The sequence below is a fragment of the Mauremys reevesii genome, linkage group 1 (genome assembly GCF_016161935.1).
Source record: "Mauremys reevesii isolate NIE-2019 linkage group 1, ASM1616193v1, whole genome shotgun sequence".
NCBI lineage: Eukaryota > Metazoa > Chordata > Testudines > Geoemydidae > Mauremys > Mauremys reevesii.
This window is the reverse complement of record NC_052623.1, coordinates 65,044,423-65,069,725: the sequence shown is the minus strand read 5'-3', so window position 1 is coordinate 65,069,725 and position 25,303 is coordinate 65,044,423. Positions and strand designations below refer to the sequence as shown.

Sequence of the window (25,303 nt, the reverse complement as noted above, 5' to 3'; positions counted from 1 at the left end):
TGAAATTAATTATCTAATCAGCTTTCTTTGGGGAACTAATTGGTGGCAGAGTGATCAGCATACAGGCTCACCTGTTAACTCCCTGCACTCTGTCACAGGATCATACAAACAAAGACCATGCTATTGTAATTCTCATATTCATCAGAGAATGCAAACACATTTTTCAAGTACAGTCAAACCTCGCAATAATGCGCCCCGCCATAATGCGAAATCGCATATAACGCGATCACAGGTTGGCTCCCCTTTAAGGCGTAATACAGTACTGTACCAGTGGTCTCCAACACCATGGCAGGGGAGAGAAACTGCAGCCTCGCGCCTGCCGGGGACAGAGAACTCCGAGGCTGTGGGCACCGGTGCTCTCTGTCCCCAGCAGGCGCGGGCCCGCAGCTTCTCTCCAGCTTCTCCGGGGCTGCAGGCGCCGGTGCTCTCTGTCCTCAGCAGACGCGGGGCTGCGGCTCCTCTCCCCTGCTAGGCACTAGGCGGCGCACATCAATGCACTGTGTTGGGGACCACTGACAAACTGACAGGCTTGAAACCCTGCTATACCGCGACCCCGCATTTATCGCGATGGAAGTTTTTGGACCCCAAACATTGCGTTATAGCAGGGTTTCACTGTAGCAACTAATAGGGTTTCCCCCATCATAATGAGTGGATAAGCCAAGGTAAGGGGGGTGTGTGTGTGTGTTTCAATACCAACATTAACTAAATATTTGGAGACCCTTTGGGTGGATTATTTTTAAACAATCACCTTCTAATTTTTTTACTTTAAAATGTTGGTGTGTTAACTTGAGCTCAGATGTCTTCATGGTCTAATAGTGATTTAAGTGAAAAGCTATTATGTACAATTGTAATTAACAGTTTGGGGACCTTTTTATTTCTGAAGCAGCAGAGTAATACTCTATTCTAGAGGTTTCAAATAAACAGGATTTGTTTTAAATGACATGTCTGTAATGGAAATGGTGTTAATCTATTGCCACTACAGGTAGAAACTATTTTTTTAAAAGACTGTTTCTTTAGCTGCATGTGGTACTTATACCACACTTCCGTAAAATCATTATCCAAAGTCTAGCACTGCTATTAGCAGGTGACTGTACTTTCCTCTCCTTTCAGTTTACCTCATTATTAAGACTCTACAGCTCTCACACTCTTTAACATCGAACCCTAGCTTCCTTCTGGAGTTCTCACCTCACTTCTCATCCACTCTTATTTCTGTGTAAATGATGATCTCTGGAAACACATTTAAGTTTACATTCCATATATTAATATGTAGCATTTTTATCTTAAAAGTGCGCTATAAACGTTAATTTACTTGTCTCGAATGTCTTACTCCTTCTCGACTTCTTTAGTGAATGCCACACCCTTATCTCCTCATAGACTTGTTTTTAATTGACATAGCAGAATTACCTCTCTTCTTCATTGGACTGCTCTTGACTTCACTATTAGTGGCCACCTCCTTGTTAAGTTTAACATTTCTCCCTTAGGGTTGTCTACATTAGGAAGGATTATCTAACGAAAGGCTAGCCAGCCCCAACCTAATCAAAATCTTTTCACTAATATAGACATAGGTTAAAACCTTAATACCCCTCAGTTTAGCTGGTCAAGGTAACGTTAGCTAAACCTGACCCCTTTTTCTAAGCTAGACAAACTCTTTAACAAAATAACCTCTACATCTCTTTCTCCAGCTGACTACTCAAAAATTTTATTCTTCCCTAATTTAGATGGAACAAATCCCCCTATGATGGTTGGCTACCTAAATTCTGTTCTCTTGCTCTTATGTAGTTTACTCCATTTATCGTAAATCTGGACAGTTCTTCTGGTATGACAACCACCACAGAGCCTATAAAACTACTGTCTGGTACCTGGAGGACTCTGGTTTGTGTGTTTGCTATGACATCTTCAAATCTTGCTTGACTTAGTATAGCACCTTTTTCAGAATGCTTAAAATCCAATATTCTGTGTCTTAAGTGCAGAGGTTGCTGGCAATCTTCAATTCCTACTGAAATGTAACCTTCCCGTTTCACCTTTAATCTTCCATCCCTTTCCGCTTTGAAAGAGAGTAATTTTGCTAATGTTCTATGAAAAGATAACTATCACCACCACCTGAGCTACCTTTAATATCTGTGATTTCCCTCCCCAGACCAATAGCTTCCTCTTCCCCTTCACTCAGTTTGTTTTCTATCTGCTTGCTTGTTCTAGTCAAGTCTCTTAGAACCCTTCTGGATGTTTTCCTTTCAATGAATAAATGCACCTCATTACATAATGCTGTTCCTTTTTGTCTTGTTTTCTCTTGCCACTGCCTAACCTATCACACCAATCAACTGAATCACTACTGAATTTTCATAAATTAACTTTTCAGCAATGAGTGTTCACTTTTTTGGGGGCACAAGTGAGATGTTTTAAAAGCTTACATGGAATTTTTTAAATTAATTTTTCCTTAGATTAGGAATTTAAAAAATCATATCTACCTAAAAAGTATTTTCATCTCAGACTAGTTGATAATTATGCAGTTGTTATCGTTACAAATGCAATGATAATTTAAATAAGACATATAGTTGTTTAAAAGCTTTTTAAAAAAATCATAATGCAGTGTTAAGGTGATATAAAACACTGGTCATAGGGGAAGCAAGCATTAAAGTTGGTCAGCTCCTGCAGCATTAATCTCTCTGGAACACTCCCACACTAACATCAACTTTGGGTACACCATAATCAGCTTCAACAATGGAATCCTAAAGACAAGAAACCCACGAATCACCATACCTACCTTCATAGGTCCAGTAACCACTCCAAACACACCACAAAATCTATTATCTGCAGCCTGGCACTCAGATACCACAGAATATACCACAGAATATGGAGGAGAAAGTCTTGGATAAACACCATAACACACTCAAAACTACCTTCACCAAACAAGGACACGCCCCCAGAGAAATAGATCTCACCATGAAATGGGCCACTCAGATACCCCAAGAGAACCTGCTTCGGTACAGAAATAGAACGTCCTCTGACAGCAGACCTCTACTTGTCAGTTACCACCTGTACTAGAATTCATACGGGGTATCATCAAATAACTACAACCCATACTCAATGGGGACCCCATCCTGAAAGAAATCATTCCTGAACCCCCACTTCTGGCCTTTAAACAACCCCCCAACCTCTTCAAGCTCATCATCAGAAACAAGCTTCCCAGAGACCAGGACACACCAATTCATAGCGGCACCAGGCCCTGCCAGAACAACAGATGCAAAACCTGCAGATAGATTTCCACTTCTACAATGATCAGCACCCCCGCAAACCCATCTTTCAAGAGGCATGTGTAGGATCCATGGATATCACATGTGGTATACCTCATTCAATTAGGGTGACCAGATGTCCCGATTTTATCGGGACTGTCCCGATATTTGCTTGTTTGTTCGGTCGGGACACTGGACAAACAAACAATTTTGCCTTCCGCTCTCGTGCACAGGCGGAGCCCAGAGGGGCTCTTGCCCCCTTGCCCGACTCCGCCCCCTCCTTCCTCCATTGGATCCCTCACCAAATCCCTGCCCCCAGCCCCGCCCCCTCACTGCCCCATTGGATCCCAAGCTGAACCTGGGGAGGAGACGCCCCTGTGCAGCAGTCTGGGCACACAGGCCATGGCTGGCTGGGGCCGGGAGCGCTGCAGTGCAGCGCGAAGGCTGCTCCAGCCCTGCAGTCCACGGGGCAGCATGGTGGGTCCAGGGGCAGCGCGGAGCAGGCAGGGCCCGGGTGAGCGGCGTGGCCCGGGGGCGTGGGCTGCCCGCCGGAGACATGTGGTGGAGAGGGGCTGCGGGGGCGAGATTTGTCCCAGGCGGGGCGGCTGGCGCGAGGAGCCGGCCAGGATCCCCCGAACCGATAAACTTCCCCGACGCTGCTGGGGAATCCTGCGCCTCTCCCGCTCGGCTGCGCTCCAGCATCTTGCCCTGCCGGGAAGGAGCTGCTGGAGTGCAGCTGAGCGGGAGAGGTGCGGGGCTTCCCGCCTGCGGTGGGACGAGTCTCATGTGCCCGGGGTGGGAGGCTCCGCGGGGAATGCAGTGCGCGCGGCTGGGGCGCTGTGTGCGATCCGGCGGCGCGGCTGGGTCCTGCTAATGCCCCCGGCCCCTGCAAAACTGCCTTTTTTTTTTTTTTTTGCTCTGCCGCCATTTTTTTTGCCCCCCGCCCCCCCCGTGTCCCGATATTTCATCCCTGTGATCTGGTCACCCTACATTCAATGCATTAAATGCCCCAATAACAATTAAATGGGTGAAACCAGATGCTCGCTATGCTCTTGAATGAACTCACACAGAAAAACGATAAAAGACAAAAATACCCTGTAACCTGTGGGTGAACACTTTGCTTAAACTTTTTGGAAAATATACTTTTAGAGAGAGAGTTTGACAAATTTCAGACAGGAGGTAGACGTCAGTATGGCAGCAGGCGCTCTCAAATGCTTGCTATAAAACATTGATGCCAGTGATATTTTAAATGAGAATTGGGAAGCTTTCTAATAAGAATTGTTAAATAGCCTGAATCCTTGAGACTTAAACCCACACATTTTATAATATAATGGGTAATTTTTTTTTCTTAGTCCTGGGCATAGGATGCTTTTTCTCCCTGGGCATCTCTGACCTCAAATACAACACATGTTTGTGGTGAAGGTTCTTGAATTATTTTAGATAGTAATGTAATCAGCTGCTAGAAGGGAGTGCTAACCCTGGACTTAGGTCTTATCAAGTAAAAAGCTTTCATTTCACCTTTGTAAAAGCATTGTAGTGTGATTTACTCTTTTTTGTAAACGTATTTGTGATGGGGTTGGGTTTTATGCTATTATGGGTGGGCTGGTGTGGTAATTTAAGTATGGCCTACCATTTTTTAATAGTGATGAACAATTTCCCTTAGTAAATGCAGACTCACCAGATCTCCCCCCTCCCCTTTTTTTTTTTTAGTGTGAAATCTTAAGGTAAAGAAAATAGTACTACTCTGACATTAAACCACTTCAGTTTCTTTAAAGGTCAAATGCCAAGAAGTCAGTTGAAAAGGTAAAAGACAGTATATCTTTTGTATTAATGACTGTTACAATCAAAATAAATATTTACTATTTTCTTTATTTAAAATTCAATAGTCACTTAAATCCCAATTGAGAATTCAGTAGAACTGAAGATTATATCCAAAAATGTTTAAGAAAATGGATGATTTGACATCTTATGAATGACAGCCTCCTCCAGACTTTGTGCTTATACAGGTTTTGTTTTTGACAGTACTGGAAACAAACTTCTTTATGATTTGTAGGGCAGTTATGGTGCTAACTAGGCAGTCAACCTAAGGAACTATTACCCATTCTAGTATAGAGATGACAAGTCCACTAAAGGTTTTCTTGCAGTTTGTTCACAATTATTTTGTGCCACGGTATCTTTTTGCTATAGTTTGCAATAGTCTTTTTGTTAAAGTTCAGAGTCCATTAAAAATCAGCAAAATATGGGAATGGAGTTTGTTCGTAACTCCGAACAAAACGTTATAGTTCTTTCAAAAGTTTACAGCTGAACGTTGACTTAAAACAGCTGTGAAACTTCATTATGCAGACGAAAAATACTGCTTTTAACCATCTTAATTTAAATTAAACAAACACGGAAACAGTTTCCTTACCTTGTCAAATATTTCTTTTTAAACTTTCCCTTTATGTTTTTTAGTAGTTTAACACAGTACTGTACTGTATTTGCCTTTTTTTTTATTTGTGTCTGCTGCTACCAGATTGTGTATTTTTGGTTCCAAATGAGGTGTGTGGTTGACAGGTCAGTTTGTAACTCTGGTGTTCATAACTCTGAGGTTGTACTGTATCAAACTTGTTTCGTGTAAGTTTTCACATTCACTTCAGACAGGAGTCATCGATAGCGCTATGTTTACTAATTTAATGGCTAATGAAGTTTCTTGAAAAGTATACTGATTTGAAAACACTTTGTGAAAATGACAATGTAGTGATCTATTAGAAACTACTTCAGTTTAAAATGGTAACTTTCCCACATACCACTATGCTATAATTATTCCTAAGTGTTGTACCTGGAAGCAAAATAATGAAATGCATGGTTTGGAGTGGTGATCTTATGCATTTTGGGAAGAAATTCCAGAGAGTTTTCAGTAAAAAAATTGTTTTTTACCACATGGGAATACCATTTTGAGTCATTAAGTGTCTGTATTCTCTTGTCTGGAAATTTTGGTCCTCTCAATATTTCAAATTAGCTCTAGTGAGAGAGACAGTTGTTCCCAGTTATTGTTGAAGTACAGTTCCATGTTGCAGGATAGACACATGGCGTATTCCCATTCCCTGTTAAAAATTGGTTTGGTCCTGTCTAAAATCCAAAACAGAATGGCGCTTTAAACTTGTCTGGTGACAGTCGTGTTGTTCAACATGATTGAAATTTTAGTGTAGTGAGAATCATATTTTGTATGAAAACTTTTTTAATTTTTTCCTATGTAGAGTTCATTTTGTATACTAATAAAGCGAACAACTCCAGTCTTATTTAATAAGAAACTACTGTTTTTAAAAATTTAAATAGCACCAATTTCTTCACACTTGATTTCAGTTGAACGGTGCATGGTTGATAGTCAAGGGCCAAATTCAGACCTTGCATAAGCAGGTGCAGCTCCAACTGACCCAAAGGTGAGGTGAATAGGAATTGTACCTGCTTACATGAAGGTTGTGTTTGGTCCAAGTTTTCTTATTGACAGATATTTAGCTAATGTTTACTTCTGGATTTATTACATCGTCCACAGTGCAACTAGAATTATCTTGTTCCCTTAATAAATATTATAAATGAAAGAAAGAACTGGATAAATATTAAGGATATGAGAAGGGAGAGAATGTTTCATCTGCCCCTTACATGGATGTATTTTAAATATCAGCAGGCGATCTATTCAGAATTCAAAGTTCCACTTACTGGTTAGTAATACATTATACAAAGCAATAGATCTGTTAATTTGCCACTCTTTATGAACAGCAACGACAAGTGGAGAATGTCAACTTCAAAATTTGAATCTAATATGTAATTGAAAACCTGTTACATTAAATTTTATGCAAAACCTTTGAATAAACCATTCAGAATAGATACTTTTGAAATATATCTAGTTCTCTACCTTTATGCATTCACATATTTCCTGTAATAAAAAGTAAAGTAAATTAAACTTGCATTATTTGGCTTTTGTTATAGGAGGCATTTTTTTCAGGGATTCTCAGCAAATGAGTGATGGAGCTGTAAATTTGATGATTCAAATACACGAGCTCTGAAATCTGTTTAATTGTAAAATCAAATTGATAGCTTTTACAGCCTTTTGCAGTCTTATATTGTTGTAATTTCAGTATAACTCAGCTTTGAATAGATTTGCAGAAACTCTTAATGAACACTCAAAATGTTTTATTCCAGTTAAAATCCAGTGTGAATTTTGTCATAAGCAAAACATGTTTTAAGCTTGCATATTATATGAAAATACTTTCACCACTGTTCAACTGAACAATAAGGTGTATGCATGTTAATCATACAAGTACACAAAACATTTCAGCTAGACTGAGTGAAAGACAACATGAAGGAAAAATATATGCAAATAGCAGCAGCATTTGATCTGTATTTACAATATTTACCAGATCACTTTTATTAAATTTAAACATAAGATACTTGTTCAGCCTAAATAACCCAGAGATGAATGTCATTATGGAATTTACATACCATTAGCTCACATTAATTCATTAGCAGCAGAGCTCTGTGGTACAGGGCTAGTTAGATACATTATTTGTGATGTCTGGATGCTGTAGTTTAATGAGGTTTACTGGCTGCATGCTTGTTGCCTTTGTCTGGTGGTAGAAGTAATTACTTGATAAAATGAAGTGCATCGCTGTGAACAATTGACCCTTTGGAACAATCCAGACTGGTCAGCAGTCTAAATCCACATTTTAAAGCCATCATTATAGCTTCAAACTTAAGAGTTTCCAGGGTGCAGACAAAGGTGTTGTCTTCCTTCAGTACAAGTCGTGTACCATTTTCTGACTTTATGAAGTATTTGAATTGAATAATATTTGAAGATATTGAAAACTCCTCTGGAAATCCATCCAGCCTGCTTTTTGACACCAGAACAATGCGAGATTTGATTTTTGCTATGAAATCAGGAGCATTACAAAAGATCCTAAGACCTTGTGAACGGTCGTGGCTGTCAGTTATTTCCAGGAAAGTAGTCTCTCTGGATGCTAGCTGTTCTTTCTCCCACCTTGATTTCACGGCATCAGCTAACATCTTAAGCTGAAAAAAATCTGCTTCTTGTGCCAAAAGTTGATTTTCTCGAAACCCCTCTGGTAGAAGAAGTTCTCCATTTCGTAGGAAGTTCAGAATGTGCCTGAAAAGGAGTCCATCCCTGTCTATGAAATAATGACCATCTGCATCAAATGGACAGAGAATTTTTCCATTTACCACACCTTCAAGAAAAGATTCTGGGTACTTGGTTAGTGTTTGTTTTTGTGTAATGTACAGGTATCCACCAACATTGAGGGTAATCAGAGGCATTTTACAGTTCTTGCCTTCCTCAGTACCCTCAGAGGAGTTATGCTTTTCTTCATGTTCCTTTTCTCTTCTGTTTGTTTTTCGCTCCATTCTTAAAGCCACGTTAAAATGACAGCTCTCTTGCCTTGTTCTTGTGTGCTTGAAAAGAGATATTTTAAAAGCACCTTTTTTCAGCTCCAGCACGGTGATGGAATGGAAGTGCTGCTAGCATTGCATGGATTGTCAGCTCAGTTTTGCAGTAGGTGGCGTATCAGCTATGTATGCAGTGAGATATCAGGAGTGTGGCTGTAAGGAGAATTTGCATTTAACTGTGTAAGGGAAGAGTATGGATGTAAAAGCTGTTTTAATTATTTTCTTTGAAGTCTAGTAGGTTTAAATTATTTAAAAATAGCATTTTGAATTACTCTGTGCAGAATGGACAATACCTTTTTACTGACCAGTTAAATTTTAATATTTACTTTAAAAATGTGTTGTTAATGTGGAATTGCTAAAGAATGTTTAGCACTGAGAACGTTGTAGTGGTAGCTTTGTTTCCTTTTGTAGGTATTTTTGGTTTTACACAATACCTTTACAAAAAGCAAATTGTGTTACTGTTTAAGGTACTTCACCTATTTAATGGAAGATAGCTGAAAACAGATGATTGTGTGTGTATACCTTATGTATGAAACACACAGTGGCTTAAAATGTTATCAGAAAATGTTTCAAAGTGGTATAAAGCATTTCTGATCTAATCGGTTTAGTATTTAATAAAAACTGTCATTTTTTGTTGATTCAGCTATCCTCAGTGAGGCAAAAAATATAGCCTTTATTAGGTTTTGTGTCCTTTTGATATTAAAAAGTCTCTCTTTACCATAGATTAAAAATTATTTTAGAGAAAAGGCACATTTATTACTTGTATTGGTAATTTTAAAATAACCAATGTTAGATTTCACAGATTATTTTATATTTAATCAAAACAATTCTGTTGCCATGCGGCACAAAGGGCCAATGTGCCTATAGAAATCTTTGAATATCATATAACACTATAGCTTAGCAACACTTCAGTAGGGGAGAAAACATTGACAAAGTATACTTGAATCAAATGGCTGGCTCATTTCTCTGTAAGAAGCTGAGATTAAAGGTTCATTTGAAATTACCTTTTTAAAAAAGGTTTTCCCCTTTAAACATTTGCAGCTGGGGAGAGAAAAAGGAAAGCTGTACAAACATTTGTGTATTTCCTTAGGGAGTGTGCAGGAGATGGAGGATATTGTACGCAGCATGCATTCCAAAGCAAGGTAGAGATTTAACACTTACCTTAGCCTGAACATAGAAATCAGAGATTCAGATTTTTTTTTTAAGAATGTATTTTTCAGTCTACAAGCAGATGTCTATTGCTTTGGCCTGTTAACAACAAAGTCAATTATCCTTTTGTGAAAAGGATTCTCTGTGCCTTTGTTTATGTTAAGACTATCTTCATACTGCTCCCAACAGATATATGAGCAATTACTTATAGATACAGTATTGTAGAAACGTTGCTTTAATAATGTGATTTTTTTAAATTGATTAATATGACTGTGTGCCTGTTGATGTAAAATTACATGCTGATTCTACTTGTTGCCCCCATACTTCAATATTCCCAGTCCGCAGAGCTGCTCTGCTAAATCTTTTGTGTGCTGCTATGTGTAACATATTAAGCATTATTTTATTTATTAGACTCTGTGCATCAGGCATTACAAAGTCAGCGTTTAAATTTAACACTTTGATGCCCTCATTGTGTTTAGTATCACTTCAATTTGAAGAGATTTTAATCATTTAATAACTGTTGAATATACTAACCATTTGAAAATCAACTCTTATGACAGTTAGTAAGAGTTAATAAAGATATTTGAAGAGAGAGAAAAACTGGTGGTGTAGTTCTGACATAAGCTTTATGGATAATATTTTGCCACTGTGGGAGACTTTTGCTCAAATCCAGTTAATAGTCAAGTGTCAGACTCCATTTGATCAAGTTTGATGTGGGTTTTAATCTTATAACCAACTGTAAGAATGATAGTGGTAATTGATAAACCCTTTGATTGACTCTGGAGTCATTCTATCTTGCATGGTGATCTTGTGATCTCTTTGAAGCTAAGCTGGGTCACTGCTGGATGGGAGATTTCCAAAGAAAGCCCAGATTTGTAAAGGAGTTTGCAATCCTTCGTGGCAAACTGAGCTGTATACATTTTAAGACAAGGCAGCTGCAAAACAGTATCCATTTCTTAGCTTCATATGCTCATTATCTTCTGAAACCTCTGTCTGGGGCTGAAATTTTCCAGGTTTGGCTATAGTTAAATATTTTTGAAAGGTCAGGCTAAATCACTTCAGCTCTTTAGAAAGTAAAAAATGTCAGCAAGCTGCTAGCTCCAGACCCCAGGAGTGGGGACGAGGGTGGAGGAGGAGAAAAAGAGAGAGTCTGCCTGCCTGCCTATTTACAGGCTCAGCTGCTGACTCAAGGAGAATGTCAAGTGTGCCTATCCTTAAACTTATGACAATTGCGTAAAAGAGTTAGTCTTCCACACCATACCCCCACACAACCTTAACTCTGCCCCCTTGCAGTTGGCAATAGGCAGTTTGACAAAACCATACTGTACATGTCCACAAAATCTGCAATTTTTTGTGGTGTTTGTGCTCAACACAGCATTATGTCATTCTTCAGACACTCCTTACTGTATTAGATGTAGTTGTACTGATGCAGAAATTAGTTGCAGCAAGTTCCTAGATACCAAACTGTCATCTGAGCAGAGGAGCAGTTGAAGCTAGAGGAATCAGGGATCCTTTTTTTTTTTTTCCTGGGCTGTGATATTCAGGAGATCAAACTGGATGAGCACAATGGCCTTTCTTGGCACAAAAAATGAAGCGTATATGAAAGAGTTTCTAATAATGTCTGTAGGGTTTTAGGACAACTAGAATGACTGCAACCTCTGGAAGTTGACATTCCACTGGGCATATCAAAAATAGGGGAATGTAAGAGTGTTTCACCCCAATCTAACTCTTGCATATTCTCAGTGCCCAGCCTAAACCCCATTTATACAGTAACATGTATACACTGTGCTGTGCTATTTCCCTGAAGCATTCTAGCAGTGTGATAGCACGCTTCACAGTGACCATGACCCTAGTTGAGGCGAACCTAAGGTGAAGTCCAAGAAAGAATAACTCAGACAAGGATTGAATAGCTGTTGATATCGAGCAACTTTTTGGCGCTTAGTCTGGAGTAGGTGAATTGGTTGAGTGAAGGTCATGCCTAGATAGCTCACGTTCACTAATTCTGACCTACGTCTTGATTACAGTGAACATGAGGCCTAAGTGTTTCCCCAGACTTCTGTTGTGTACTTTCCACACTGCCTGGGAAAGGTACAACCCTATAATCTCTCACAGGGACTTGTTGAGACATCGCCAAAAGGAGACTGAGTTAAGATTAGCAAAAACAATGAGGAGTACTTGTGGCACCTTAGAGACTAACAAATGTATTTGGGCATAAGCTTTCGTGGGCTAAAACCCACTTCATCAGATGCATGGACTGGAAAATACAGTAGGCAGGTATATATACACAATACATAAAAAGATGTGAGTTGCCTTACGAAGTGTGGGGGGGTTAGTGCTAACAAGATAATTCAGTTAAAGTGGAAGTGGGCTATACTCAACAGTAGAATACCAAGGGAGGAAAAATGAGGCCAATGTAATCAGGGTGGCTCATTTCAAACAGTTGACAAGAAGGTGTGAGTAACAGTATGGGGAAATTAGTATGGGAAAATTAGTTTTTGTAGTGAACCATCCACTGCTAGTCTTTATTCAGGCCTAATTTGATGGTGTCCAGTTTGCAAATTAATTCCACTTCTGCAGTTTCTCGTTGGAGTCTGTTTTTGACTTTTTTGTTGAAGAATTGCCACTTCTAAGTCTGTTATTGAGTGTCTAGGAAGACTGAAGTTTTCTCCGACTGGTTTTTGAATGTTATAACTCTTGACGTCTGATTTGTGTCCATTTATTCTTTTGCGTAGAGACTATCCAGTTTGGCCAGTGTACATGGCAGAGGGGCATTGCTGGCACATTATGGCATATATCACATTGGTAGATGTGCAGGTGAATGAGTCCTTGATGGTGTAGCTGATGTGGTTAGGTCCTATGATGGTGTCTCTTGAATAGATATGCGGACAGTGTTGGCAACGGGGTTTGTTGCAGGGCTAGTGTTTTTGTTGTGTGGTGTGTAGTTGCTGGTGAGTATTGCTTCAGGTTGGGGGATGTTTGTAAGCGAGGACTGACCTGTCTCCCAGGGTCTGTGAGAGTGAGGGATCATCCTTCAGGATAGGTTGTAGATCCTTGATGATGCGCTGGAGAGGTTTTAGTTGGGGGCTGAAGGTGATGGCTAGTAGTGTTTTGTTATTTTATTGTTGGTCCGGTCCTGTAGTAGGTGATTTCTGGGTACCCTTCTGGCTCTGTCAATCTGTTTCTTCACTTCACCGGGTGGGTATTGTAGTTTTAAGAACGCTTGATAGAGATCCTTAGGTGTTTGTCTCTGTCTGAGGGATTGGAGCAATATCGGTTTTATCTTAGAGCTTCACTGTAGACAATGGATCGTGTGATGTGGTCTGGATGAAAGCTGGAGGCTGTAGGTAAGTATAGCGGTCAGTAGGTTTCTGGTATAGGGTGGTGTTTATGTGACCATCACTTATTTGCACTGTAGTGTCCAGGAAGTGATTTCTTGTGTGGATTGGTCCAGGCTGAGGTTGATGGGCAAGAAGTGATTGGGCAACAAAATGGCAAATGAAATTTAATGTGGATAAATGTAAAGTAGTGCACATTGGAAAAAATAACCCCAACTACATACAATATGATGGGGGCTAATTTAGCTACAACGAGTCAGGAAAAAGATCTTGGAGTCATCGTGGATAGTTCTCTGAAGATGTCCACGCAGTGTGCAGAGTTGGTCAAAAAAGCAAACAGGATGTTAAGAATCATTAAAAAGGGGATAGAGAATAAGACTGAGAATATATTATTTCCCTTATATAAATCCATGGTAAGCCCACATCTCAAATACTGCGTACAGATGTGGTCTCCTCACCTCAAAAAAGATATACTGGCACTAGACAAGGTTCAGAAAAGAGCAACTAAAAGTGATTAGGGGTTTGGAGAGGGTCCCATATGAGAAAAGATTAAAGAGGCTAGGACTCTTCAGCTTGGAAAAGAGGAACATAAGAACATAAGAAAGGCCGTACCGGGTCAGACCAAAGGTCCATCTAGCCCAGTATCTGTCTACCGACAGTGGCCAATGCCAGGTGCCCCTGAGGGAGTGAACCTAACAGTCAATGATCAAATGATCTCTCTCCTGCCATCCATCTCCATCCTCTGACGAACAGAGGCTAGGGACACCATTCTTACCCATCCTGGCTAATAGCCATTTATGGACTTAGCCACCATGAATTTATCCAGTCCCCTTTTAAACATTGTTATAGTCCTAGCCTTCACAACCTCCTCAGGTAAGGAGTTCCACAAGTTGACTGTGAAGAAGAACTTCCTTTTATTTGTTTTAAACCTGCTGCCTATTAATTTCATTTGGTGACCCCTAGTTCTTATATTATGTGAATAAGTAAATAACTTTTCCTTATCCACTTTCTCAACATCACTCATGATTTTATATACCTCTATCATGTCCCCCCTTAGTCTTCTCTTTTCCAAACTGAAGAGTCCTAGCCTCTTTAATCTTTCCTCATATGGGACCTTCTCTAAACCCCTAATCATTTTAGTTGCTCTTTTCTGAACCTTTTCTAGTGCTAGAATATCTTTTTTGAGGTGAGGAGACCACATCTGTACACAGTATTCGAGATGTGGGCGTACCATGGCTTTATATAAGGGCAATAATATATTCTCAGTCTTATTCTCTATCCCCTTTTAATGATTCCTAACATCCTGTTTGCTTTTGACCGCCTCTGCACACTGCGTGACATCTTCAGAGAACTATCCACGATAACTCCAAGATCTTTTCCTGACTCCCATCATGTTGTATGTATAGTTGGGGTTATTTTTTCCAATGTGCATTACTTTACATTTATCCACATTAAATTTCATTTGCCATTTTGTTGCCCAATCACTTAGTTTTGTGAGATCTTTTTGAAGTTCTTCACAATCTGCTTTGGTCTTAACTATCTTGAGTAGTTTAGTATCATCTGCAAACTTTGCCACCTCACTGTTTACCCCTTTCTCCAGATCATTTATGAATAAATTGAATAGGATTGGTCCTAGGACTGACCACCACTAGTTACCCCTCTCCATTCTGAGAATTTACCATTAATTCCTACCCTTTGTTCCCTGTCCTTTAACCAGTTCTCAATCCATGAAAGGACCTTTCCTTTTATCCCATGACAGCTTAATTTACGTAAGAGCCTTTGGTGAGGACCTTGTCAAAGGCTTTCTGGAAATCTAAGTACACTATGTCCACGGATCCCCTTGTCCACATGTGTGTTGACCCCTTCAAAGAACTCTAATAGATTAGTAAGACACGATTTCCCTTTACAGAAACCATGTTGACTATTGCTCAAGAGTTTATGTTTTTCTATGTGTCTGACAATTTTATTCTTTACTATTGTTTCAACTAATTTGTAGACTTAGATCACCCCTAGAGCCCTTTTTAAATATTGGCGTTACATTAGCTAACTTCCAGTCATTGGGTACCGAGGCGATTTAAAGGACAGGTTACAAACCTTAGTTAATAGTTCACATTTGAGTTCTTTCAGAACTCTTGGGTGAATGCCATCTGGTCCCGTGACTTGTTAATGTTGAGTTTATCAATTAATTCCAAAACCTCCTCTACTGATACTTCAATCTGTGACAGTTCCTCAGATTTGTCACCTACAAAAGCCAGCTCAGGTTTGGGAATCTCCCTAACATCCTCAGCCGTGAAGACTGAGGCAAAGAAGCCATTTAGTTTCTATGACTTTATCATCTTTAGCGCTCTAAGCGCCTTTGTATTTTCATCATCAAGGGGCCCCACTGGTTGTTTAGCAGGCTTCCTGCTTCTGATGTACTTAAAAACATTTTGTTATTACCTTTGGAGCTTCAAACTCCTCTTTGGCTTTTCTTATTACACTCTTGCACTTAAGTTGGCAGCGTTTGTGCTCCTTTCTATTTGCCTCACTAGGATTTGACTTCCACTTTTTAAAGGAAGTCTTTTTATCTTTCACTGCTTCTTTTACATGGTGGTTAAGCCACGGTGGCTCTTTTTTAGTTCTTTTACAGTTTTTCTTAATTTGGGGTATACATTGAAGTTGGGCCTCTATTATGGTGTCTTTAAAAAGGGCCCACGCAACTTGCAGGGATTTCACTTTAGTCAATGTACCTTTTAACTTTTGTCTAACGAACTAAGGGGGGATATGATAGAGGTATATAAAATCATGAGTGATGTTGAGAAAGTGGATAAGGAAAAGTTAATTACTTATTCCCATAATACAAGAACTAGGAGTCACCAAATGTAATTAATAGGCAGCAGGTTTAAAACAACTAAAAGGAAGTTCTTCTTCATGCAGCGCACAGTCAACTTGTGGAACTCCTTACCCCTGAGGAGGTTGTGAAGGCTAGGACTAAAACAGCGTTTAAAAGAGAACTGGATAAATTCATGGTGGTTAAGTCCATAAATGGCTATTAGCCAGGATGGGTAAGGAATGGTGTCCCTAGCCTCTGTTTGTCAGAGGATGGAGATGGATGGCAGGAGAGAGATCACTTGATCATTTCCTGTTAGGTTCACTCCCTCTGGGGCACCTGGCATTGGCCACTGTCAGTAGACAGATACTGGGCTAGATGGACCTTTGGTCTGACCTGGTACGGCCGTTCTTATGGTGGGGTGGAAATTGTTGAAATCTTGGTGGAATTCCTCAAGGTCCTCTTTCCCATGGGTCCAGATGATGAAGATGTCATCAATGTAGTGCAAGTAGAGTAGGGGCGTTTTTATGGCTGACTTAGTACAACGCTTCCTCAGCTCTCGTCCCCTAACGCCCCTACTGTATTTTCCACTCCATGCATCTGATGAAGTGGGTTTTAGCCCACAAAAGCTTATGCCCAAATAAATTTGTTAATCTCTCAGTGTTTCCCAAACTGTGTTCTGTGGAACACTGGTGTACCACACAATGTGAATAGGTGTTCTGTGAAAGAATCGTAATTTTAAAAAAGGGTCTTTAAATTTTTTTTTTAATTTTAAATTTGGCATATTTGAAGCGTAGTATACAACTCTTTTTGAATGACTATAATTTAACATAAAACTCTTTTTCCCGGTTATTGATATATCTCGTATTGAATATAATGGCGTAAATTGAACGCGGCACACAAGCATGTTGACGTCTACCCCTTTCGGGCACATTTCAGTTAGTGATGTTGTACCCCTTCCGCTCGAGCCTGCGTGAACTGCAGCAGTATGCACACACCATTCTCTTTATGCCATGTTGAATATAACATATTCATGCAACACGTTCAAACCTGTGGGTCTTTACCGTGTGTGCAGTAAAACAATATAAATATTTGTGACAAACAAAATTTGACAAAAATCAGTATTTCTAAATATTGTTACTAAACCTAATCACTATGGCCAAAATAAATGAGCAAAATATTGTGACACTTCAAAGTGAGGATGAACAATCTGTCAAAATCTGTTAGTACTACTGAGTTATCCATGGTGAAAGAATTTTTCATTGGCTCCTTCGTAGGCATTTGGAAACCAAGCACGCTGAATACAAAGGCAAAGATATAAGTTTTTCTCACACTATTGGAGAAATGCTTATCAGCAGTCTGGTTAAAAAAAAATTGATGCTGCACAGTTGTCAAATACTGTTGCATGCCATATTAAAGATCTTGCCGATGACATAGAAAAAGAGCTAGTTTGCTGACTGAAAATTTGCCATGAGTATTCATTGCAGCTACATGAGTCCATTGACTTTTCAGGACTTTCTGTGCTACTAGTATTTGTCCGATATAGATTTTAATAATAATATTGAAGAGGACCTGCTCTTATGTGAATCTCTGCAAAGCAACACGGCTGGAGAAGAAATATTCAACTGCATCAACAATTTTATCAGAATGCATGAAATTAGTTGTATGTACTGACGGTGCTCGGGCAATGATTGGGAAGATGAAGGGAGCTGTAATGCGAATCATAAGTGTGGCACCAGAAAGCACTAAGAGCCATTGTGTTCTACACAGACAAGCACTTGCAGTTAAAAAAAAAAAATTAAAAAAAATACCAGCGTATCTGAAAATTGTGCTTGATGAAGAAGTACAAAGTATCAATTTTGTCAAATCTTGACCACTTCAATCCAGGTTATTTAAAATTGTGTGCGAGGAAATAGGTAGTCAGCACAAAACGCTTCTTTTACATACGGAAGTGAGGTGGCTATCCAGAGGGAAAGTGCTTGTGAGGCTTTTTGAGCTTCGTAGTGAACTACTGGTATTCTTCACTTCAGATAATTCAGGACAAAAATTTAATGACTGACAAATTCCTCGTGGCTAATGAGACTTGCGTATCTTGCAGATATTTTTGCAAAATTAAATGAAATTAATCTGTCGCTGCAAGGAAAGAATATGACCATTTTTACTACAATGGATAAAATGTTGTCATTAAAAAGGAAACTCGAATTCTGGGCATCTTCTGTAGAACAGAATAACTTCGACTGCTTCCCTACAGTACATGAATTTCTGACTGAAATAAATTCTACAGGCCATGAAGAAGTTTCCAGCACCATTTTACAGCACTTATGTGACTTGCAGGCCTCTTTATTAGAATATTTTCCTACAACTACTGATGGTAATGCTTGGGTTCGAAATCCATTTGTAATTACAGCCAAACCAGTCGGCATTACTGCGCACGATTATGAAAGCCTAATTGACTTAATTTCTAGCTCTGAGTTGAAACAAAAGTTTAAGGATCTTCCGCTGAAAATTTTTTGGAGCAGCCTAATAGAAGAGTACCCTAACGTGGCTAAACGTGCAGTTTGAGTGCTCCTTCCTTTTGCTACAACTTATTTGTGTGAGACGGGATTTTCGTATTATACTGCAACAAAAACCAAATATAGGAATAGACTTGATGCTGCGCCTGACATGAGGATTCAAGTTTCCAGTATTATTCCTAATATTAAGTGAATTTGTGATAGAAAAATGCAGAAAGACCAATCCCATTAAATCCAAATTTGTATTTCTGTTTAGATTTTTACTAGGAAAATCTATTTTATAATTTGTTTGGTGTTTGTGTATATATAAAAACAGTTTTTTTAAGTAGAACACAGCTTTTAATTTTGACTCTTGCACTTGATTTTTGTACTACTTTATACACACTTTCCAGTTAGAAATTTAGTTCGTTATTTTAAATTTGTATTTTTGCTTTATTTTATAAAATAAAATATATTTGAGCATAAATAACGCAATTGTTTTATTTGAAAACCAAATGACTACAAAATAATATAAGTGTTCCGTAATAGGCTAAAAAGTGTTCCGTGGCCAAAAAAGTTTCAGAAACACTGCTCTAAGGTGCCACAAGTACGCCTTGTTCTTTTTGCTGATACTGAGTAACACAGTTACCACTCTGAAACCTGAGTTAAGATTGTGTGGTGTGAGAGAGATTCCCTGAACAATGTGTTTCCTGGTTTTCAGAAATCTAGGCATAGGTTCATTTGACATTCTAAGGGTATAGGTCACTGCTGGTCAAAAACAAAGTTTTTTGGGCAGTGTTTTTTTGAGGAAGTGGTGACAGTGAGGTGGGCATGATTGAGGGCTGAATGAGTGGTTTTCCTGGGAACACCTTCCTGTCTCTCGGCTATCTGTTCAGCCCTCCAGGCCCCTTGGGCTGAAGGGCCATGTGGAGGAGGGAAGGTGGTAATCAATAGATTAAGGTATCATATACAAGCTGGAGGCGAGCTCCTGCCTCCATAGCTGCTTCAGGGGCTAGGGAACAGGTCTCTGCACAATCTTCTGCAGCACAGGAGCATCGCAATGAAGTGGCCCATACATCTCAGTGGGATGCTCTCAGGTCAATGAGAACACTTCATGGAGATGAATGCAGCCTGACATCCAGTTCTGAGACGTGCGAAATGCACTATTCATCTCAATTGGTGTTCTCCTTCCCCCTCTCCCAAAGTACACAAAACCCTGTTGTGGCACACCAGGGTTCCAGACAAGTTTGAAAGCTCTCTGGGATGGGGACTGCCTTTTTTTGTTCTGTTTTTACAATGCCTAGTACAATGGGCCCTATTTCATACCTAGGGGCTAGTACTATGGTAATAAAAATAAATAATAAACTCACTATGCACCTGTATTTTAGAGCACTTAGGTTATTAAAATCAGCTTCTGGTTGGGAGAGATATCTAAGGAACTCCTTGACCAAATGTGCCCTACTAGCTAGTCTTGGCCCTGATGTGGAACAGAAAATTTCATGGTAGTTTGAGAATCCATGTGGATTGTAGAACACTTTGAAATATCTACTCTTAGACAAGGCAAAACTTCCCAAAGGAGCTTCTTCCCCAAAACAGAAAGAATGGCAAAGTGTAGTAATGTCCATAGATATTTTCAGGAAACCGCTGGGGAGAGGAATTGAGCTAGTTAGGTTCAATGACTACAGCATGTTGCCCTGAGCTGCTCTGGCAGGTGTTCCTGTATACACTCTTGCTCTTCACAAAGAACAAGTCTCTCATGGTTCATGTGCTTATCATTGTCTGTAGCACATCACCCAGATTCTAGCCACTTTGTACAGCTAACTTTAACCCTTAACTATTAAATATTGCTTTTCATCAGGACAGTCTGTGCTGTACTAGTTGAGTTCAAACCCAATCAGGTTATATCAGCTTGAGGTGGATCAATGCAATAGTTTGAACCCCAGGTGTGTGCAAAAATAAGTTAGAAGAACCAGACAATTTTATTCAGTTCCTTTTTTGTAAGGGTGCTGTGTCCTGGGACTCCCTTGACCAAATGACTCTAAGGCCATGTCTACACTTCTGCTTATGCTGGCAAAACTCATATTGCTCAGGAGTGTGAAACACACACACACACACACCACGCGCTACATAAGTTTCACCAGCATAAGTAATAGTGTGCATAGAGCTATGTCTGTGGAAGAACTTCTCCCGCTGACATAGCTACCAACGCTCATTGAGATGGTTTTATTATGTCGACAGGAGAGAGCTGTCTTCTATCGGCATAAAACGGCTACATGAGCAGTCTTACAGCGGCACAGCTGCATCGGTACAGTTGTGCTGCTCTAAGCTTGTTAGTGTAGACATGGCCTAAATATGCATCACTAACCCTACCATGGACTCTGTCTTGAAAATGGCAGTACCTCACCAATCTGAGGATGTGTGTGTATATTAGAGTGCTTAGGGCTTGTCTACACATGGAGCTATTCAGGGACAGCTATTCCTGAATAACTCCATGTGTAGACAAGCCCTTTGGAAGATTAGCTGTTAAGACTGATATGAACTTACTGTTTAACTATAATGTGGCAACAGTCCCACTATAATGCCTTCAGGACAAGGGCTGGTGGACCTTGTAAATGCGGTAGACCTGCTGCACACCAGACTAAGGAGTTTATACCATCTAAAGCACCACAAATCCATTACTTCCAGAACAAGCTCATTGGTAAGTATGCAGTGCTTGTAAACTGAAAGCCAATAGCTCAATATTTTTTCTCCTTTTTTTCCTTTAAAGCAAAGAAAAGGATACAGGCAAAGAGGTATTAAACTAAAAAAACAAGCTTTCATGCATTATTAAGGTTGCAATATCTAGTGCTCAATATTCAGGAAATTATTAAGAAAGAAAACTTAAAACCCTCCCCAATATGAGGTTATTATATATGGTATCTGTCAGGGTTCCCTCCCCACTCTGAACTATGGGGTACAGATGTGGGGACCCGCATGAAAGATCCCCTAAGCTTATTTCTACCAGCTTAAGTTAAAAACTCCCCTATTCCTTGGATTAAGTAACGCTGCCACCACCAAGTGATTTAAACAAACATTTAGGGAGGGCCACTTGGAGCCCTACCTTCCCCAAATATCCCCCCAAGCTGCTATACCCCTTTTCCTGGGCAGGCTTGAGAATAATCCCCCAACCTCCTACACCCCCTTTCCTGGGGAGGCTGGAGAATAATATCCTCACCAATTGGTACAGGTGAACACAGACCCAAACCCTTGAATCTTAAAATGATGAAAAATCAATCAGGTTCTTAAAAGAAGAATTTTAATTAAAGAAAAGGTAAAAGAATTACCTCTGTAAAATCAGGATGGTAAGTACTTTACATAATAACAAAAGACTTCAAGAACATAGAGGATCTCCCCTCTTGGCAAAACCTTAAAGTTACAAATCCAGGGATAAACCTCCCTCTAGACAAGTAAAATCACAAGCCAAAATAAAAGTAATCTAACGTATTTCTTCATTAGTACTTACTAATGGAGTTGGATAGCTTGCTTTCTTGAGCTGTCTCGGGCAAGCACACAACAGACAGACAAAGAACAGACAAAACAAAGCCTTTTCCCCCTCCCCAGATTTGGTCCCCTTATTGGTCCTTTTGGTCAGGTGCCAGCTAGGTTACCTGAGCTTCTTAACCCTTTACAGGTAAAAGGATTTTGTGCCCCTGGCCAGGAGGGATTTTATAGTACTGTATACAGAAAGGTGGTTACCCTTCCCTTTATATTTATGACAGTATCTTTGGTGGGTGAAGACAGCTAGAGGGTCAGAAAGGGAGCAGGAACTGTCATTACTTTCTTCCACCCCAAGGAATATAGGGAGGGTGGTGCATTTTTGCTGCAGCAGGCTTTACCTAGCTCTCTAGCAGATATCTTCATCTAGGAGTGTTACAATTCCCAAGAGAGCACAAGAGGGAGAGGAGTTTCAGACTTTGCCCTCTGGACAGTGTCTTTGGCAGTATCATAGGTGCTATACACCTGCCCCAAGAGGATTTCCCCTTCCGGATATGTGTAGTCCATTGTGGAATGCAGTTAGTGAAGATTTTACTCTGTTAGTGAAAGAATGGGGAGTTACAACTTATATTAAGGAATATTGTTTTGACTGTTTGGAGAATCATACAGCTTATGAATTCCACTTTGAAATTATGAACTCTATATATGGTTGTCAAACTACAAATTCCATTTTGAATGTGGGGCTTCTCTGCCTTCTATGTTTTTTACTTCCAAGTTGGACTGAAATTCCAAAGGATAATGACACAGGGCTAACAATGGAGAGTTGTTAAACCTTCATAGTCATCTATTCACATAGAAGCACTCTTGGACAGAGTTGGCTATTGCCCCAGAAGGACCAGACTGCCTAGGTGAGGTTGGTAACTAAGCAATGGATCACTTGCTGTGGGACTTAAAATACCTAATGAGGCTTGGCTTAGGGCACCACTGGACAAAGGGGACTGGAGGTTATCATAGAATATCAAGGTTGGAAGGGACCTCAGGAGGTCATCTAGTCCAACCCCCTGCTCAAAACAGGAGCAATTCCCAACTAAATCATCCCAGTCAGGGTTTTGTCAAGCCTGACCTTAAAAACCTCTAAGGAAGGAGATTCTACCACCTCCCTAGGTAACCCATTCCAGTGGTTCACCTCCCTCCTAAGTGAAAAAGTTTTTCCTAATATCCAACCTAAACCTCCCCCACTGCAACTTGAGACTGTTACTCCTTGTTCTGTCATCTGGTACCACTGAGAATGGTCTAGATCCATCCTCTTTGGAACCCCCTTTCAGGTAGTTGAAAGCAGCTATTAAATCCCCCCTCATTGTTCTCATTCAGAGAAAAGGGTATCTGACCAGACATTTTAGAGGGGGAAGGAGAAGAGACCAGAGAGATTGTAAGTTCCAGATGAGAAGCCCTGGGCTGGGGGAGAGGAAGGATCCTGGACTCCCTAGAAACATCAACCTAAGTCCAAAGAACTCTCCAGAGTGGTGAGGAAGCTCAGGCAGGGATGTTATATAGACGTGGTGGTGGTCTGCCTATATCTGTATATTTCTTGTGTTGTCTAAAGGGTGATTACTTTTTGTAAGGTTTTCAAAGTCCCTATCATGTGACCCTAGATGGAAACTGTAAAGCAGAGTGCCCACAGTGTTGGAGCTCTGAGAATGGCTGGGCTTAAGCAACTGGGGTGTTTTGAGGGTCAGCACAGGGTCTTGGTGACCTAGATCAGTGGTTCTCAACCTTTCCAGACTACTGCACCCCTTTCAGGAGTCTGATTTGTCTTACGTCCCTCAAGTTTCACCTCACTTAAAAACTACTTGCTTTCAAAATCAGACATAAAAATACAAAAGTGTCATAGCACACTATTACTTACATATTGCTTACTTTCTCATTTTTACCAGATAAATATAAAATAAATCAATTGGAATATAAATATTGTACTTACATTTCAGTGTATAGTATATAGAAGAGTGTAAGCAAGTCATTGTATGAAATTCTAGTTTTTACTGACTTCGCTAGTGATTTTATGATGCTTGTTCCAAAACTAGGCAGAAACCTAGATGAGTTGATGTACCCCTGTAAGACCTCTGCATACCCCCAGGCTGAGAACCACTGACCTAGAGCAGCTGGACTGCAAGGTTCCATTTCCATTAAGGCATAACAAACAGAGAGGACAAGGAAAGAGCGCTGAAGCCTAACCCAGACTAAGGGAAGCTTAAAAGCACAGAGATCCACTTTGTTGGGACTCAGACATAGCAGTCTGCTGCATGTCCAGCCTGGAAAGCTTTACCAGGGCTGTGACATGGAGGCAGCAAGGTGGGATCATTATGGTAATGTGTAAGCATTTTAAAAGAGGTTTTTTTCAAGGGCCTAAAATTTTCTGGTTTTAAACTGAAAGCCAAGAGCAGATATATTAGTCGATTCTGGATAAATCCAGATAGAAGCTGATCTTTCTTGAGTTGTTCATAATTCATCTTTGCTGAGGAGGATGTTAGACAACATCTGCTAGGTATAAACATTTTAAAGTCTGCAGGTCTGTATAACTTGCACCCAGGAGTTATAAAAGAGTTGGCTGAGGAGATCTCTGGCCCACTAATGTTAATTTTTAATCTGATTTTTCCCAGTCTTCTGAGATTGAAGACTGGAAAAATGATAATATTCAAAAAGGGCAAGCAGGATGACTAGGGCGACTGTATGCCGGTTAGCCTGACACCAGTCCTACGTGAAATAATGAAAAAGCAGATACTGGATTTAATCAATAAAGAATGAAGGGATGGGAATATAATTAATACCATTCAGCATGGTTTTATTGAAAATAGGTCTTGTCAAATCTGAATTCATTTTTTGAGATTACAAGTGTAGTTGGTAAACTTAATTACATTGATTTAATATGCTTTGACTTTATAAGGGGTTTGACTCAGTGCTACATGACATTCCAGATAACAAATTAACACTATGCTATATCGATAAAGTATACATTATATGGATTAAGAACTGGTTAGCTGACAGATCCCAAAGTAGTTGTCAATGGGGAATCATCACTGAATGGGTGTGTTTCTCGGAGGGTTGCAAAAGGGTCAGTACTAGGCCTGATGCTGTTCATTTTTTAATGAATTATCTGGAAGTAAATATAAAATCACTGCTGCTAAAATGTACAGCGGATATGAAGACTGAGGGAGTGGTAAGTAATGGCAAGGACAGCTGTCATACAGAGCAGTTTGTAATGCTTGGTAAACTGGGCCCATTCAAAGAAAATGCTTTTTAATACAGCCAAATGCGAAGTGATGAATCTAGAAACAAGGAATGCAGGCCAGGTCTACACAGCGAGGGGACTGTATCCTGGAA

The 25,303-nt window shown here is 39.9% G+C and overlaps 2 protein-coding genes across 2 annotated transcripts in view; one reads left to right on the top strand and one right to left on the bottom strand.

The window, feature by feature from the left end:
* GTF2F2 (general transcription factor IIF subunit 2) overlaps positions 1–25,303 on the top strand; it is a 143,144-nt gene that overhangs the window by 33,567 nt on the left and 84,274 nt on the right. The window lies entirely within an intron of this gene.
* Positions 7,786–8,783, bottom strand: KCTD4 (potassium channel tetramerization domain containing 4). The gene has a single exon (XM_039519410.1). It carries the CDS (start codon positions 8,622–8,624, stop codon positions 7,851–7,853), a length of 774 nt encoding a protein of 257 aa, XP_039375344.1. The 5' UTR covers positions 8,625–8,783; the 3' UTR covers positions 7,786–7,850.

Excerpts from the sequence above, each read along its gene's own strand:
- KCTD4 (XM_039519410.1), bottom strand. The coding sequence starts at position 8,624 with ATGGAGCGAAAAACAAACAGAAGAGAAAAGGAACATGAAGAAAAGCAT.